The 17,597-nt window shown below is 55.0% G+C and overlaps 1 protein-coding gene across 3 annotated transcripts in view; it reads left to right on the forward strand.

Moving 5' to 3' along the window:
• ankrd40 (ankyrin repeat domain 40) overlaps nucleotides 1-17,597 on the forward strand; it is a 41,653-nt gene that overhangs the window by 19,630 nt on the left and 4,426 nt on the right. The window contains exons 5-6 of one of the 3 annotated variants that reach the window (XM_038777756.1): nucleotides 4,098-4,186; nucleotides 9,116-9,463. In XM_038777756.1, the coding sequence (XP_038633684.1) occupies nucleotides 4,098-4,169 (72 nt within the window). In that variant the 3' untranslated portion in view covers nucleotides 4,170-4,186; nucleotides 9,116-9,463. Of the gene's footprint in view, nucleotides 1-921; nucleotides 1,083-4,097; nucleotides 4,187-9,115; nucleotides 9,464-17,597 lie in introns of those variants that run through there. The other 2 variants (XM_038777753.1, XM_038777754.1) reach the window with 2 other exon arrangements.

The raw sequence follows: 17,597 nt of genomic DNA on the forward strand, positions 1-17,597 counted from the left end.
TGATATACCCCACACCCCTCACTGTAACACTCTGATATACCCCACACCCCCTTCACTGTAACACTGATGTACCCCACACCCCTCACTGTAACACTGATATACCCCACACCCCTCACTGTAACACTGGTATACCCCACACCACTCACTGTAACACTGGTATACCCCACACCCCTCACTGTAACACTCTGATATATCCCGCACCCCTCACTGTAACACTCTGATATACCCCTCACTGTAACACTCTGATATACCCCACACCCCTCACTGTAACACTCTGATATACTCCACACCCCTCACCGTAACACTCTGATATACTCCACACCCTTCACCGTAACACTCTGATATACCCCTCACTGTAACACTCTTGATATATCCCACACCCCTCACTGTAACACTCTGATATACCCACGCCCCTCACTGTAACACTCTGATATACCCCACACCCCTCACCGTAACACTCTGATGTACCCCACACCCCTGTTTTTACACACAGGAAATGATTTAAAAACAAATTAGAATACTCTATTATTTTTATCCCAATTAAGGGGCAATTTAGCGTGGCCAATCCACCTATCCTGCACATCTTTGGGTTGTGGGGGTGAAACCCACGCAGACACGGGGAGAATGTGCAAACTCCACACGGACAGTGACCCAGGGCCGGGATCGAACTTGGTTGGAAATGTTAATGATTCTGCTTTTGTAATTTGCTGGTGGTTTAAATACATCTTTTATTTCTTTAGTTGTCCCCTTACCATTTCCCCTGGCCTTACACCATGGCCTGTTTTGTTATTTAACTCTCCTACCTTCCCCCCTAACTCACACCTGCCCTGCTATTTTTTTCTCCCATTGCCTGTTCCCTGACTTTGTTCTGACATTAAACCTGTCACATCTCAAACATGTTTTTTTTTACTTTATGTTTAGGATAAAGAAGTTGGGAGGCTTCAGAATTTCCAAGAGTTGGAGTTTGTTTTACTGAAAGGAGACACAATCTCCTCACCAGCTGCCCTTACTGAACGACCTTGTTACAATCAGGGAGCTGCAACGATGACCTACTGAATCTCCCTTCCATCTCTCACTGTGACCAACCATCACTGCGATTAGCCCAACGACTGTTGCTATCTGTAAGAGAGGACAAGTGACTGTAGGCAGTGTAGCCCCTGCTCTGTGATGCCTACAAGATTAATTCCAGCAGTTACTGGAGGGACACCAACACTACTTCAAGCTGCCTCCCCTCATTATAAATAAAAGCTAATTAGATACATAAAACACTCCCTCCATTCCTGTCAAACCCCCTCTCCCCCAGTCTGGACACTCTCATCCCATCTTGGCAGTTGCAGTGAGAATACTCCAGGAGCAGGGAGGGTGTCAGGCGGTAGGGGAGGTGTCAGGCGGTAGGGGAGGTGTCAGGCAGTAGGGCGGGTGTCAGGCAGTAGGGAGGGAGGGTTTCAGGCGGTAGCGAGGTGTCAGGCGGTAGGGAGGGTGTCAGGTGGTAGGGAGGGCGTCAGGTGGTAGGGAGGGAGGGTGCCAGGCGGTAGGGGAGGGTGTCAGGCGGTAGGGGAGGGTGTCAGGCGGTAGGGAGGGTGTCAGGCGGTAGGGAGGGTGTCAGGCGGTAGGGAGGGTGTCAGGCGGTAGGGAGGGTGTCAGGCGGTAGGGAGGGTGTCAGGCGGTAGGGAGGGTGTCAGGCGGTAGGGAGGGTGTCAGGCGGTAGGGAGGGTGTCAGGCGGTAGGGAGGGTGTCAGGCGGTAGGGAGGGTGTCAGGCGGTAGGGAGGGTGTCAGGCGGTAGGGAGGGTGTCAGGCGGTAGGGAGGGTGTCAGGCGGTAGGGAGGGTGTCAGGCGGTAGGGAGGGTGTCAGGCGGTAGGGAGGGTGTCAGGCGGTAGGGAGGGTGTCAGGCGGTAGGGAGGGTGTCAGGCGGTAGGGAGGGTGTCAGGCGGTAGGGAGGGTGTCAGGCGGTAGGGAGGGTGTCAGGCGGTAGGGAGGGTGTCAGGCGGTAGGGAGGGTGTCAGGCGGTAGGGAGGGTGTCAGGCGGTAGGGAGGGTGTCAGGCGGTAGGGAGGGTGTCAGGCGGTAGGGAAGGTGTCAGGCGTCATGGGGCAGGCGGTGGGGGGGGTGATGGGGCAGGTAGTAGCGAGGGCGTCAGGTTGTAGGGGGTATCAGGCGGTAGGGAGGGTGTCAGGCAGTAGGGAGAGCGACAGGCGGTAGGGAGGGCGTCAGGCGGTAGGGAGGGCGTCAGGCGGTAGGAAGGGTGATGGCTGATGTATGATCTGCCATTTTGTAAACGGGGATTTTGGGTGTTTGGTGATTTACATCTTCCGCTGATCATTGGCGATCGCTGAGCGGTAAATGTGTTGCTCTGCCTTAACATCTCCCTCTGGATGAAAACCATGATCACCCTGTCCCCTTAACCCGCCATTCCCCACACCCCACCCTCATTCCCAATCTATCCCCCCCCGCCACTCCCCACAGCCCCACCCTCATTCCCAATCTATCCCCGCCACTCCCCACAGCCCCACCCTCATTCCCAATCTATCCCCGCCACTCCCCACAGCCCCAACCTCATTCCCAATCTATCCCCCGCCACTCCCCACAGCCCCACCCTCATTCCCAATCTGTCCCCACCCCGCAACTCCCCACAGCCCCACCCTCATTCCCAAACTATCCCCGCCACTCCCCACAGCCCCACCCTCATTCCCAAACTACTCCCCCCACCCCGCCACTCTCCACAGCACCACCCTCATTCCCAATCTTTACCCTGCCACTCCCCACAGCCCCACCCTCATTCCCAATCTACCCCCACCCCACCACTCCCCACAGCCCCACCCTCATTCCCAAACTACTCCCCCCACCCCGCCACTCCCCACAGCCCCACCCTCATTCCCAAACTACTCCCCCCACCCCGCCACTCTCCACAGCACCACCCTCATTCCCAATCTATCCCCCGCCACTCCCCACAGCCCCACCCTCATTCCCAATCTATCCCCACCCCGCCACTCCCCACAGCCCCACCCTCATTCCCAATCTATCCCCCGCTACTCCCCACAGCCCCACCCTCATTCCCAATCTATCCCCCGCCACTCCCCACAGCCCCACCCTCATTCCCAATCTATCCCCACTGCCACTCCCCACAGCCCCACCCTCATTCCCAATCTATCCCCACCCCGCCACTCCCCACAGCCCCACCCTTATTCCCAATCTATCCCCGCCACTCCCAACAGCCCCACCCTCATTCCCAATCTATCCCCACCCCGCCATTCCCCACAGCCCCACCCTCATTCCCAATCTATCCCCACCCCGCAACTCCCCACAGCCCCACCCTCATTCCCAATCTATCCCCACCCCGCAACTCCCCACAGCCCCACCCTCATTCCTAATCTATCCCCGCCACTCCCCACAGCCCCACCCTCATTCCCAATCTATCCCCGCCACTCTCCACAGCCCCACCCTCATTCCCAATCTATCCCCCGCCACTCCCCACAGCCCCACCCTCATTCCCAATCTATCCCCCGCTACTCCCCACAGCCCCACCCTCATTCCCAATCTATCCCCACTGCCACTCTCCACAGCCCCACCCTCATTCCCAATCTAACCACCCCCCATCCTGCCACTCTCCACAGCCCCACCCTCATTCCCAATCTATCCCCCGCTACTCCCCACAGCCCCACCCTCATTCCCAATCTATCCCCACTGCCACTCTCCACAGCCCCACCCTCATTCCCAATCTAACCACCCCCCATCCTGCCACTCTCCACAGCCCCACCCTCATTCCCAATCTATCCCCACCCCACCATTCCCCACAGCCCCACCCTCATTCCCAATCTAACCACCCCCCATCCTGCCACTCCCCACAGCCCCACCCTCATTCCCAATCTATCCCCACCCCACCATTCCCCACAGCCCCACCCTCATTCCCAATCTAACCACCCCCCCATCCCGCCACTCCCCACAGCCCTACCCTCATTCCCAATCTAACCACCACCCATCCCGCCACTCTCCATAGCCTCTATCCTGGTGATTTCCCCAAGTCAGAAAGTTATTTTTATAAGAAAGCTCAAAAATAAAACTGACTACTTTATTTTTCTATTGTCACCATTGCTGCCAGCCGGTGTCCGAGGAGCTGATTTGTCATCTCGTTCTCTTCCACTTGTTTAACCATCAGGAGTGTGTTTATTGATGGCGATCTGATTTAGGGTGAGTCCTGGGTGACGTTTCAGAGAAACACTCCCAATTCGTCACTCTGAAATCACTTACCAAACTATGCATTTAGAGATTTGCTAATTTTATATATATATATATAAAGATATATCTGCCTTTTCCTTTATTTCCATATTCAATAACACTTTTTCAAAATGTTACAGTCAGGAATTGAAAGCACAATAACTGTAATTATCAATAAAACAACGTTTGTGTGTAACGAAGTGATCAAAGTTTGTGTGGATATGTATGGGGTGCATATGTGTAGCTGATGTCTGCATATGGGTATATGTTTGCATGTGTCTGTGTGCAATTGCTGCTTAATCTGTGTTTATTTCCAGACAATGGGAACTGTCAGCTGAAATCTTTTCCCAGCTTCCTGTAGCTCTTACATACTGGAGAGTCCAGGAGAGGGAGCTGCTCTACAGGAGAAGCAAGACAGACACAGAAACAAGGCAGCAGTTCACAACTGCCCGATGCTGTGTGTGTTTCTCAGTGTCAGCTCCTGTACGGTCTGTGTGTGTGTGTGTGTGTGTGTGTGTCTCTCTCTCTCAGCTCATGTACGGTCTGTGTGTGTGTGTGTCTCAGTGTCAGCTCCTGTACGATCTGTGTGTGTGTGTGTCTCTCAGCCCATGTACGGTCTGTGTGTGTGTCTCAGTGTCAGCTCCTGTACAATCTGTGTGTGTCTCAGTGTCAGCTCATGTACGGTCTGTGTGTGTGTGTGTGTGTGTGTGTGTGTCTCTCTCTCTCAGCTCCTGTACGATCTGTGTGTGTGTGTGTCTCTCAGCCCATGTACGGTCTGTGTGTGTGTGTGTGTGTCTCAGTGTCAGCTCCTGTACGGTCTGTGTGTGTGTGTGTCTCAGTGTCAGCTCCTGTACGGTCTGTGTGTGTGTGTCTCAGTGTCAGCTCCTGTACGATCTGTGTGTGTGTGTCTCAGTATCAGCTCCTGTACAATCTGTGTGTGTCTCAGAGTCAACTCCCGTACGGTCTGTGTGTGTGTGTGTTTCTCAGTGTCAGCTCCTGTACGATCTGTGTGTGTGTGTGTCTCTCAGCCCATGTACGGTCTGTGTGTGTGTGTGTCTCAGTATCAGCTCCTGTACAATCTGTGTGTGTCTCAGAGTCAACTCCCATACGGTCTGTGTGTGTGTGTGTGTGTTTCTCAGTGTCAGCTCCTGTACGATCTGTGTGTGTGTGTGTCTCTCAGCCCATGTACGGTCTGTGTGTGTGTGTGTGTCTCAGTGTCAGCTCCTGTACAATCTGTGTGTGTCTCAGTGTCAGCTCATGTACGGTCTGTGTGTGTGTGTGTTTCTCAGTGTCAGCTCATGTACGGTCTGTGTGTGTGTCTGTGTGCCTCAGTTTCAATATGCAATAGGTTAAAGAGCACAAGCGACTTCTGTCTGATACATTCACATGTTTCTCTGCTCAGATATGTATATTTGAAGCAAAGCGCTGAACACTTTAAACTTGCTCCAAGCGGACACTGAGCTCTGATATGTCAGAGTGCTGGAATATATCTCCACTCATCTCCTGAATGTGCTGTCAGGGTTTAATCGTGAGCAGAGGTGATACCATGTGGACCTTAATCTTGGATTGGTGGGATTGAGGCTGATCCTGGTTCAGGACAGCTCTGTTCCTTGGCAGAGTGGCACAGTCTGGACTAGCTCAGTCATGACCCGAAGTTTCAATCTCATTATATCCAGAATGATTAATTCCACACTAATCTGGTACTTTGTGGAGCTGTCGCCATTGCACAGATCCTCACAACAAACAGCATCAACTCAGTTATCAGAGAGGCAGCAAAACCGGAGCTGGTGAGGATATCACCCTCGGACAGTCACTGAAATAAAATTACATCCAACCCCGAGCTTAATCTATCTAACCCCGTGCTGTACCTGTCCTGGGAGTGTTTGATGGGGACAGTGTCGAGGGAGCTTTACTCTGTATCTAACTCCGTGCTGTACCTGTCCTGGGAGTGTTTGATGGGGACAGTGTAGAGGGAGCTTTACTCTGTATCTAACCCCGTGCTGTACCTGTCCTGGAGTGATTAATGGGGACAGTATAGAGGCAGATTTACTTTGAATCTAACCCCGTGCTGTACCTGTCCTGGGAGTGTTTAATGGGGTCAGTGTAGAGGGAGCTTTACTCTGTGTCTAACCCCATGCTGTACCTGTCCTGGGAATGTTTAATGGGGTCAGTGTAGAAGGAGCTTTACTCTGTATCTAACCCTGTGCTGTACCTGTTATGGGACAGTGTAGAGGGAGCTTTACTCTGTATCTAACCCCGTGCTGTACCTGTCCTGGGAGTGTTTGATGGGGACAGTGTAGAGGGAGCTTTACTCTGTATCTAACCCCGTGCTGTATCTGTCCTGGGAGTGTTTAATGGGGACAGTGTAGAAGGAGCTTTACTCTGTATCTAACCCCGTGCTGTACCTGTCCTGGGAGTGTTTGATGGGGACAGTGTAGAGGCAGATTTACTCTGTATCTAACCCAGTGCTGTACCTGTCCTGGGGGTGTTTAATGGGGCCAGTGTAGAGGGAGCTTTACTCTGTATCTAACCCCGTGCTGTACCTGTCCTGGGAGTGTTTAATGGGGTCAGTGTAGAAGGAGCTTTACTCTGTATCTAACCCTGTGCTGTACCTGTACTGGGGGTGTTTGATGGGGCCAGTGTAGAGGGAGCTTTACTCTGTATCTGACCATGTGCTGTACCTGTCCTGGGAGTGTTTGATGGGGACAGTGTAGAGGGAGCTTTACTCTGTATCTAACCCATGCTGTACCTGTCCTGGGAGTGTTTGATGGGGACAGTGTCGAGGGAGCTTTACTCTGTATCTAATCCCGTGCTGTACCTGTCCTGGGAGTGTTTGATGGGGACAGTGTCGAGGGAGCTTTACTCTGTATCTAACTCCGTGCTGTACCTGTCCTGGGAGTGTTTGATGGGGACAGTGTAGAGGGAGCTTTACTCTGTATCTAACCCCGTGCTGTACCTGTCCTGGGGGTGTTTAATGGGGCCAGTGTAGAGGGAACTTTACCCTGTACCTAACCCCGTGGTGTACCTGACCTGGGATTGTTTAATGGGGACAGTGTAGCGGGAGCTTTACTCTGTATCTAACCATGTGCTGTACCTGTCCTGGGAGTGTTTGATGGGGACAGTATAGAGGGAGCTTTACTCTGTATCTAACCATGTGCTGTACCTGTCCTGGGAGTGTTTGATGGGGACAGTGTAGAGGGAGCTTTACTCTGTATCTAACCCCATGCAGTACCTGTCCTGGGAGTGTTTGATGGGGACAGTGTAGAGGAAGCTTTACTCTGTATCTAACCCCGTGCTTTACCTGTCCTGGGAGATTTTGTGAGTATCATAGCCGGAGCACTGACCCCAGTGCTTCCGACTTGATTTTCCTTCCCAAACTTGCTGATCGTCAGCCTTTAGCAGGTTTTGATGATTTGATGTTTGTTGGTATTATTGGTGTGATTTATTTGAGAAAGCTCAGTACATTCCTGCCCCGGACTCTGCCCAGAATAAGCTGTACGTGACAAGACGACCACTGGATTGTAGGTGAAAACCACGGGACCCGGATACTTAATCTCCCATGCAACAATCTGGCTATTGTAAGGTTCCATGGTGTGATCAGCACCCTCGTCTGCAGGGCTTGGCGGTGAGAGTGGATTATTAACCTGTTAGTCACCGTCTTTCCCTTCCTAATGTGGACATAGTCTTTTCGACCATTAAAATGGGGGTGACATGTTTTTACTCTGTTCTGTGTCCTCTCCTCTTCCTTACTGCGGGTTTCATCAATTAGTTTAGGCCCTTGACATCTTTCCAGAGACTTGTGTACAGAATTGAGGCAGATCCCCTGACTGTAGTAATAAGAGGGAGTGCTGAACTGTTAGAGGGTCAGTACTGAGGGAGTGCTGCACTGTCAGAGGGTCAGTACTGAGGGAGTGCCGCACTGTCAGAGGGTCAGTACTGAGGGAGTGCTGCACTGTCAGAGGGTCAGTACTGAGGGATTGCTGCACTGTGAGAGGGTCAGTACTGAGGGAGTGCCGCACTGTCAGAGGGTCAGTACTGAGGGAGTGCTGCACTGTCAGAGGTCGGTACTGAGGGTGTGCTGCACTGTCAGAGGGTCAGTACTGAGGGAGTGCCGCACTGTCAGAGGGTCAGTACTGAGGGAGTGCTGCACTGTCAGAGGGTCAGTACTGAGGGAGTGCCGCACTGTCAGAGGGTCAGTACTGAGGGAGTGCCGCACTGTCAGAGGGTCGGTACTGAGGGAGTGCTGCACTGTCAGAGGGTCGGTACTGAGGGAGTGCTGCACTGTCAGAGGGTCAGTACTGAGGGAGTGCTGCACTGTCAGAGGGTCAGTACTGAGGGAGTGCTGCACTGCCAGAGGGTCAGTACTGAGGGAGTGCCGCACTGTCAGAGGGTCAGTACTGAGGGAGTGCTGAACTGTCAGAGGGTCAGTACTGAGGGAGCCCCGCACTGTCAGAGGGTCAGTACTGAGGGAATGCTGCACTGTCAGAGGGTCAGTACTGAAGGAGTGCCGCACTGTCAGAGGGCCAGTACTGAGGGAGCGCTGCACTGTCAGAGGGTCAGTACTGAGGGAGTGCCGCACTGTCAGAGGGTCAGTACTGAGGGAGCGCCGCACTGTCAGAGGGTCAGTACTGAGGGAGTGCTGCACTGTCAGAGGGTCAGTACTGAGGGAGTGCTGCACTGTCAGAGGGTCAGTACTGAGGGAGTGCTGCACTGTCAGAGATACCATGATTTGGATGAGATTTTGAACAGATGCTGTGACTGCCCTCTTGATTCTCTCAGCACTATTTCAAAGAAGAGCAGGTGAGTTGTCTTGTGTGCCCTGGCTAATATCTGGTGTCATGTTGCCTGTTTTGTTGAGTGTGCTTTACACTTAATTTGCTCTGTTTTATTACCTTGCTCTAGAGTCACCAGGTATCTTTATGATACCACCACGTCATCACAGTGCTGTTTGTGGGAACTTGCTGTTGTCAAATTTCCACCTGAGGTTCCACATTGCCACAGTAGTGACACTTCAAAACGTTCGATTGTCCGGCACCTTGAGACATCCTGAGCTTATGAAAGGTGCCATAGAAATGCAACTCTTAAAATTAATGACTCAAAATTGACTATAACATTACATCACTGGCTTGTCCAATGATTTGGAGAGTCAGCATTCTGTTTGTGCTTTTGTTCTTTAGACCCTTTCGATTCTAAAATTAGTGTTCTTTTCCATAACTCATCCTTTAAAGATTTATGTATTACAATCTCAAACACTCTGCTGCTCTATCTGTTGTACATATTAACCTTCCCTCCTCAATTGGTCCTTCCAAATCTATTAACTCTTATTTGATATTTATTGTTACATGTCATGAAGTACAGGGAAAAGTATTTTTCTGCGGCGGAGGAAGCGTACACAGTACGTACATAGTAGACAAAAGAATAATCAACAGAACATTGATGAATGGTACATGGAAAGTGATTGGTTACAGTGTGGAACAAGGGGCCAAACAAAGCAAATACGTGAGCAAGAGCAGCATTTGCCTTCCTATTTGTATCTTAACTGCATCTTAACTTTGTGATTCATGTACAAGTGCATCCAAATTCCCGAGATAAAGGGCCGGATTCACCGAGCCAGCGATGGGTCGGAGAATCGTCCGGGTTGCGGGAAATTCCTGCCACGCCGGGCTGCCAATTCTCCGGTCGCCGCGGCGCCGGTCGGGGGTCGTGGAAATAGGCCCCCCGTAGCGATTCTCCACAGGCGACGGGCCGAACTCCCTACGAGTTCTGCCGAGTCACGCCGGCGTGGTTCAAACCTGGTACCACCCGTAGGGAGCTCGGACCCGCGGCCGCTGTGGATGTCCTGGTGGGGGGCGGTGGGATTTGACTCCAGGGGGCGGCCTCCACAGGGTCCAGGCCCGCAATCGGGGACTTCCGATCGGCGAGTAGCCGCGATCTGTAGGGGGGCCTACATCCATCCGCGCAGGCCCGCTGTTAGGGCTCCGATAAGTTGCTGTGCACCGGCATGGAGATGGCAACCATGCGCTGTCGCACGCATGCACAAAACCGCGCCGGCCCTGCAGGGCCTCCGGAGCAGCGCGCAGCATTCCGGCGTCGTGTTAGCCGCCTAACAACCGGGGATTTGTTGGGCCAGGAGGCTCGTTGGCGCCAGCGTACACCACTCCGGTCTTTACGCCGGCGTCAACACTTAGCCGGGATTTCAAAGAATCCCAGCCAGACTGTGTGGAACTGTATCCCAGTGAGAGTCAGTGTGTGTGGGACCCCAGTGAGAGTCAGTGTGTGTGGGACCCGTACCCCAGTGAGAGTCAGTGTGTGCGGAACTGTATCCCGGTGAGAGTCAGTGTGTGCGGAACTGTATCCCGGTGAGAGTCAGTGTGTGTGGGACCCGTACCCCAGTGAGAGTCAGTGTGTGCGGAACTGTATCCCGGTGAGAGTCAGTGTGTGTGGGACCCCGTACCCCAGTGAGAGTCAGTGTGTGTGGGACCCGTACCCCAGTGAGAGTCAGTGTGTGTGGGACCCGTACCCCAGTGAGAGTCAGTGTGTGTGGGACCCGTACCCCAGTGAGAGTCAGTGTGTGTGGGACCCGTAACCCAGTGAGAGTCAGTGTGTGTGGGACCCCAGTGAGAGTCAGTGTGTGTGGGACCCCAGTGAGAGTCAGTGTGTGTGGGACTGTACCCCAGTGAGAGTCAGTGTGTGTGGGACCCCAGTGAGAGTCAGTGTGTGTGGGACTGTACCCCAGTGAGAGTTAGTGTGTGTGGGACCCGTACCCCAGTGAGAGTCAGTGTGTGTGGGACCCGTACCCCAGTGAGAGTCAGTGTGTGTGGGACCCGTATCCCAGTGAGAGTCAGTGTGTGTGGGACCCGTATCCCAGTGAGAGTCAGTGTGTGTGGGACCCGTACCCCAGTGAGAGTCAGTGTGTATGGGACCCGTATCCCAGTGAGAGTCAGTGTGTGTGGGACCCCAGTGAGAGTCAGTGTGTGTGGGACCCCTACCCCAGTGAGAGTCAGTGTGTGTGGGACCCCAGTGAGAGTCAGTGTGTGTGGGACCCGTACCCCAGTGAGAGTCAGTGTGTGTGGCACTGTATCCCAGTGAGAGTCAGTGTGTGTGGGACCCGTACCCCAGTGAGAGTCAGTGTGTGTGGGTCTGTACCCCAGTGAGAGTCAGTGTGTGTGGGACCCGTACCCCAGTGAGAGTCAGTGTGTGTGGGACCCGTAACCCAGTGAGAGTCAGTGTGTGTGGGACCCCAGTGAGAGTCAGTGTGTGTGGGACCCCAGTGAGAGTCAGTGTGTGTGGGACTGTACCCCAGTGAGAGTCAGTGTGTGTGGGACCCCAGTGAGAGTCAGTGTGTGTGGGACCCCAGTGAGAGTCAGTGTGTGTGGGACTGTACCCCAGTGAGAGTCAGTGTGTGTGGGACCCGTACCCCAGTGAGAGTCAGTGTGTGTGGGACCCGTACCCCAGTGAGAGTCAGTGTGTGTGGGACCCGTATCCCAGTGAGAGTCAGTGTGTGTGGGACCCGTATCCCAGTGAGAGTCAGTGTGTGTGGGACCCGTACCCCAGTGAGAGTCAGTGTGTGTGGGACCCGTATCCCAGTGAGAGTCAGTGTGTGTGGGACCCCAGTGAGAGTCAGTGTGTGTGGGACCCGTACCCCAGTGAGAGTCAGTGTGTGTGGGACTGTATCCCAGTGAGAGTCAGTGTGTGTGGGACCCCTACCCCAGTGAGAGTCAGTGTGTGTGGGACCCCAGTGAGAGTCAGTGTGTGTGGGACCCGTACCCCAGTGAGAGTCAGTGTGTGTGGCACTGTATCCCAGTGAGAGTCAGTGTGTGTGGGACCCGTACCCCAGTGAGAGTCAGTGTGTGTGGGACTGTACCCCAGTGAGAGTCAGTGTGTGTGGGACCCGTACCCCAGTGAGAGTCAGTGTGTGTGGGACCCGTACCCCAGTGAGAGTCAGTGTGTGTGGACCCATACCCCAGTGAGAGTCAGTGTGTGTGGGACCCGTACCCCAGTGAGAGTCAGTGTGTGTGGGACCCGTACCCTAGTGAGAGTCAGTGTGTGTGGGACCCGTACCCCAGTGAGAGTCAGTGTGTGTGGAACTGTATCCCAGTGAGAGTCAGTGTGTGTGGGACCCGTACCCTAGTGAGAGTCAGTGTGTGTGGGACCCATACCCCAGTGAGAGTCAGTGTGTGTGGAACTGTACCCCAGTGAGAGTCAGTGTGTGTGGGACCCGTACCCCAGTGAGAGTCAGTGTGTGTGGGACCCGTACCCTAGTGAGAGTCAGTGTGTGTGGGACCCGTACCCCAGTGAGAGTCAGTGTGTGTGGAACTGTATCCCAGTGAGAGTCAGTGTGTGTGGGACCCGTACCCCAGTGAGAGTCAGTGTGTGTGGGACCCGTAACCCAGTGAGAGTCAGTGTGTGTGGCACCCCAGTGAGAGTCAGTGTGTGTGGGACCCCAGTGAGAGTCAGTGTGTGTGGGACTGTACCCCAGTGAGAGTCAGTGTGTGTGGGACCCCAGTGAGAGTCAGTGTGTGTGGGACCCCAGTGAGAGTCAGTGTGTGTGGGACTGTACCCCAGTGAGAGTCAGTGTGTGTGGGACCCGTACCCCAGTGAGAGTCAGTGTGTGTGGGACCCGTACCCCAGTGAGAGTCAGTGTGTGTGGGACCCGTATCCCAGTGAGAGTCAGTGTGTGTGGGACCCGTATCCCAGTGAGAGTCAGTGTGTGTGGGACCCGTATCCCAGTGAGAGTCAGTGTGTGTGGGACCCCAGTGAGAGTCAGTGTGTGTGGGACCCGTACCCCAGTGAGAGTCAGTGTGTGTAGGACTGTATCCCAGTAAGAGTCAGTGTGTGTGGGACCCCTACCCCAGTGAGAGTCAGTGTGTGTGGGACCCCAGTGAGAGTCAGTGTGTGTGGGACCCGTACCCCAGTGAGAGTCAGTGTGTGTGGCACTGTATCCCAGTGAGAGTCAGTGTGTGTGGGACCCGTACCCCAGTGAGAGTCAGTGTGTGTGGGACTGTACCCCAGTGAGAGTCAGTGTGTGTGGGACCCGTACCCCAGTGAGAGTCAGTGTGTGTGGGACCCGTACCCCAGTGAGAGTCAGTGTGTGTGGGTCTGTACCCCAGTGAGAGTCAGTGTGTGTGGGACCCGTACCCCAGTGAGAGTCAGTGTGTGTGGGACCCGTAACCAGTGAGAGTCAGTGTGTGTGGGACCCCAGTGAGAGTCAGTGTGTGTGGGACCCCAGTGAGAGTCAGTGTGTGTGGGACTGTACCCCAGTGAGAGTCAGTGTGTGTGGGACCCCAGTGAGAGTCAGTGTGTGTGGGACCCCAGTGAGAGTCAGTGTGTGTGGGACTGTACCCCAGTGAGAGTCAGTGTGTGTGGGACTGTACCCCAGTGAGAGTTAGTGTGTGTGGGACCCGTACCCCAGTGAGAGTCAGTGTGTGTGGGACCCGTACCCCAGTGAGAGTCAGTGTGTGTGGGACCCGTATCCCAGTGAGAGTCAGTGTGTGTGGGACCCGTATCCCAGTGAGAGTCAGTGTGTGTGGGACCCGTACCCCAGTGAGAGTCAGTGTGTATGGGACCCGTATCCCAGTGAGAGTCAGTGTGTGTGGGACCCCAGTGAGAGTCAGTGTGTGTGGGACCCCTACCCCAGTGAGAGTCAGTGTGTGTGGGACCCCAGTGAGAGTCAGTGTGTGTGGGACCCGTACCCCAGTGAGAGTCAGTGTGTGTGGCACTGTATCCCAGTGAGAGTCAGTGTGTGTGGGACCCGTACCCCAGTGAGAGTCAGTGTGTGTGGGACTGTACCCCAGTGAGAGTCAGTGTGTGTGGGACCCGTACCCCAGTGAGAGTCAGTGTGTGTGGGACCCGTAACCCAGTGAGAGTCAGTGTGTGTGGCACCCCAGTAAGAGTCAGTGTGTGTGGGACCCCAGTGAGAGTCAGTGTGTGTGGGACTGTACCCCAGTGAGAGTCAGTGTGTGTGGGACCCCAGTGAGAGTCAGTGTGTGTGGGACCCCAGTGAGAGTCAGTGTGTGTGGGACTGTACCCCAGTGAGAGTCAGTGTGTGTGGGACCCGTACCCCAGTGAGAGTCAGTGTGTGTGGGACCCGTACCCCAGTGAGAGTCAGTGTGTGTGGGACCCGTATCCCAGTGAGAGTCAGTGTGTGTGGGACCCGTATCCCAGTGAGAGTCAGTGTGTGTGGGACCCGTATCCCAGTGAGAGTCAGTGTGTGTGGGACCCCAGTGAGAGTCAGTGTGTGTGGGACCCGTACCCCAGTGAGAGTCAGTGTGTGTGGGACTGTATCCCAGTAAGAGTCAGTGTGTGTGGGACCCCTACCCCAGTGAGAGTCAGTGTGTGTGGGACCCCAGTGAGAGTCAGTGTGTGTGGGACCCGTACCCCAGTGAGAGTCAGTGTGTGTGGCACTGTATCCCAGTGAGAGTCAGTGTGTGTGGGACCCGTACCCCAGTGAGAGTCAGTGTGTGTGGGACTGTACCCCAGTGAGAGTCAGTGTGTGTGGGACCCGTACCCCAGTGAGAGTCAGTGTGTGTGGGACCCGTACCCCAGTGAGAGTCAGTGTGTGTGGGTCTGTACCCCAGTGAGAGTCAGTGTGTGTGGGACCCGTACCCCAGTGAGAGTCAGTGTGTGTGGGACCCGTAACCCAGTGAGAGTCAGTGTGTGTGGGACCCCAGTGAGAGTCAGTGTGTGTGGGACCCCAGTGAGAGTCAGTGTGTGTGGGACTGTACCCCAGTGAGAGTCAGTGTGTGTGGGACCCCAGTGAGAGTCAGTGTGTGTGGGACCCCAGTGAGAGTCAGTGTGTGTGGGACTGTACCCCAGTGAGAGTCAGTGTGTGTGGGACCCGTACCCCAGTGAGAGTCAGTGTGTGTGGGACCCGTATCCCAGTGAGAGTCAGTGTGTGTGGGACCCCAGTGAGAGTCAGTGTGTGTGGGACCCGTACCCCAGTGAGAGTCAGTGTGTGTGGGACTGTATCCCAGTGAGAGTCAGTGTGTGTGGGACCCCTACCCCAGTGAGAGTCAGTGTGTGTGGGACCCCAGTGAGAGTCAGTGTGTGTGGGACCCGTACCCCAGTGAGAGTCAGTGTGTGTGGGACCCGTACCCCAGTGAGAGTCAGTGTGTGTGGGACCCGTACCCCAGTGAGAGTCAGTGTGTGTGGGACCCGTACCCCAGTGAGAGTCAGTGTGTGTGGGTCTGTACCCCAGTGAGAGTCAGTGTGTGTGGGACCCGTACCCCAGTGAGAGTCAGTGTGTGTGGGACCCGTAACCCAGTGAGAGTCAGTGTGTGTGGGACCCCAGTGAGAGTCAGTGTGTGTGGGACCCCAGTGAGAGTCAGTGTGTGTGGGACTGTACCCCAGTGAGAGTCAGTGTGTGTGGGACCCCAGTGAGAGTCAGTGTGTGTGGGACCCCAGTGAGAGTCAGTGTGTGTGGGACTGTACCCCAGTGAGAGTCAGTGTGTGTGGGACCCGTACCCCAGTGAGAGTCAGTGTGTGTGGGACGCGTACCCCAGTGAGAGTCAGTGTGTGTGGGACCCGTATCCCAGTGAGAGTCAGTGTGTGTGGGACCCGTACCCCAGTGAGAGTCAGTGTGTGTGGACCCGTAACCCAGTGAGAGTCAGTGTGTGTGGGACCCCAGTGAGAGTCAGTGTGTGTGGGACCCCAGTGAGAGTCAGTGTGTGTGGGACTGTACCCCAGTGAGAGTCAGTGTGTGTGGGACCCCGGTGAGAGTCAGTGTGTGTGGGACCCCAGTGAGAGTCAGTGTGTGTGGGACTGTACCCCAGTGAGAGTCAGTGTGTGTGGGACCCGTACCCCAGTGAGAGTCAGTGTGTGTGGGACCCGTACCCCAGTGAGAGTCAGTGTGTGTGGGACCCGTATCCCAGTGAGAGTCAGTGTGTGTGGGACCCGTATCCCAGTGAGAGTCAGTGTGTGTGGGACCCGTACCCCAGTGAGAGTCAGTGTGTGTGGGACCCGTATCCCAGTGAGAGTCAGTGTGTGTGGGACCCCAGTGAGAGTCAGTGTGTGTGGGACCCGTACCCCAGTGAGAGTCAGTGTGTGTGGCACTGTATCCCAGTGAGAGTCAGTGTGTGTGGGACCCGTACCCCAGTGAGAGTCAGTGTGTGTGGGACTGTACCCCAGTGAGAGTCAGTGTGTGTGGGACCCGTACCCCAGTGAGAGTCAGTGTGTGTGGGACCCGTACCCCAGTGAGAGTCAGTGTGTGTGGGTCTGTACCCCAGTGAGAGTCAGTGTGTGTGGGACCCGTACCCCAGTGAGAGTCAGTGTGTGTGGGACCCGTAACCCAGTGAGAGTCAGTGTGTGTGGGACCCCAGTGAGAGTCAGTGTGTGTGGGACTGTACCCCAGTGAGAGTCAGTGTGTGTGGGACCCCAGTGAGAGTCAGTGTGTGTGGGACCCCAGTGAGAGTCAGTGTGTGTGGGACTGTACCCCAGTGAGAGTCAGTGTGTGTGGGACCCGTACCCCAGTGAGAGTCAGTGTGTGTGGGACCCGTACCCCAGTGAGAGTCAGTGTGTGTGGGACCCGTATCCCAGTGAGAGTCAGTGTGTGTGGGACCCGTATCCCAGTGAGAGTCAGTGTGTGTGGGACCCGTACCCCAGTGAGAGTCAGTGTGTGTGGGACCCGTATCCCAGTGAGAGTCAGTGTGTGTGGGACCCCAGTGAGAGTCAGTGTGTGTGGGACCCGTACCCCAGTGAGAGTCAGTGTGTGTGGGACTGTATCCCAGTGAGAGTCAGTGTGTGTGGGACCCCTACCCCAGTGAGAGTCAGTGTGTGTGGGACCCCAGTGAGAGTCAGTGTGTGGGGACCCGTACCCCAGTGAGAGTCAGTGTGTGTGGCACTGTATCCCAGTGAGAGTCAGTGTGTGTGGGACCCGTACCCCAGTGAGAGTCAGTGTGTGTGGGACCTGTACCCCAGTGAGAGTCAGTGTGTGTGGGACCCGTACCCCAGTGAGAGTCAGTGTGTGTGGGACCCGTACCCCAGTGAGAGTCAGTGTGTGTGGACCCATACCCCAGTGAGAGTCAGTGTGTGTGGGACCCGTACCCCAGTGAGAGTCAGTGTGTGAGGGACCCGTACCCTAGTGAGAGTCAGTGTGTGTGGGACCCGTACCCCAGTGAGAGTCAGTGTGTGTGGAACTGTATCCCAGTGAGAGTCAGTGTGTGTGGGACCCGTACCCTAGTGAGAGTCAGTGTGTGTGGGACCCATACCCCAGTGAGAGTCAGTGTGTGTGGAACTGTACCCCAGTGAGAGTCAGTGTGTGTGGGACCCGTACCCCAGTGAGAGTCAGTGTGTGTGGGACCCGTACCCTAGTGAGAGTCAGTGTGTGTGGGACCCGTACCCCAGTGAGAGTCAGTGTGTGTGGAACTGTATCCCAGTGAGAGTCAGT

This window comes from Scyliorhinus canicula, chromosome 18 (assembly GCF_902713615.1).
Source record: "Scyliorhinus canicula chromosome 18, sScyCan1.1, whole genome shotgun sequence".
NCBI classification, from domain to species: domain Eukaryota; kingdom Metazoa; phylum Chordata; class Chondrichthyes; order Carcharhiniformes; family Scyliorhinidae; genus Scyliorhinus; species Scyliorhinus canicula.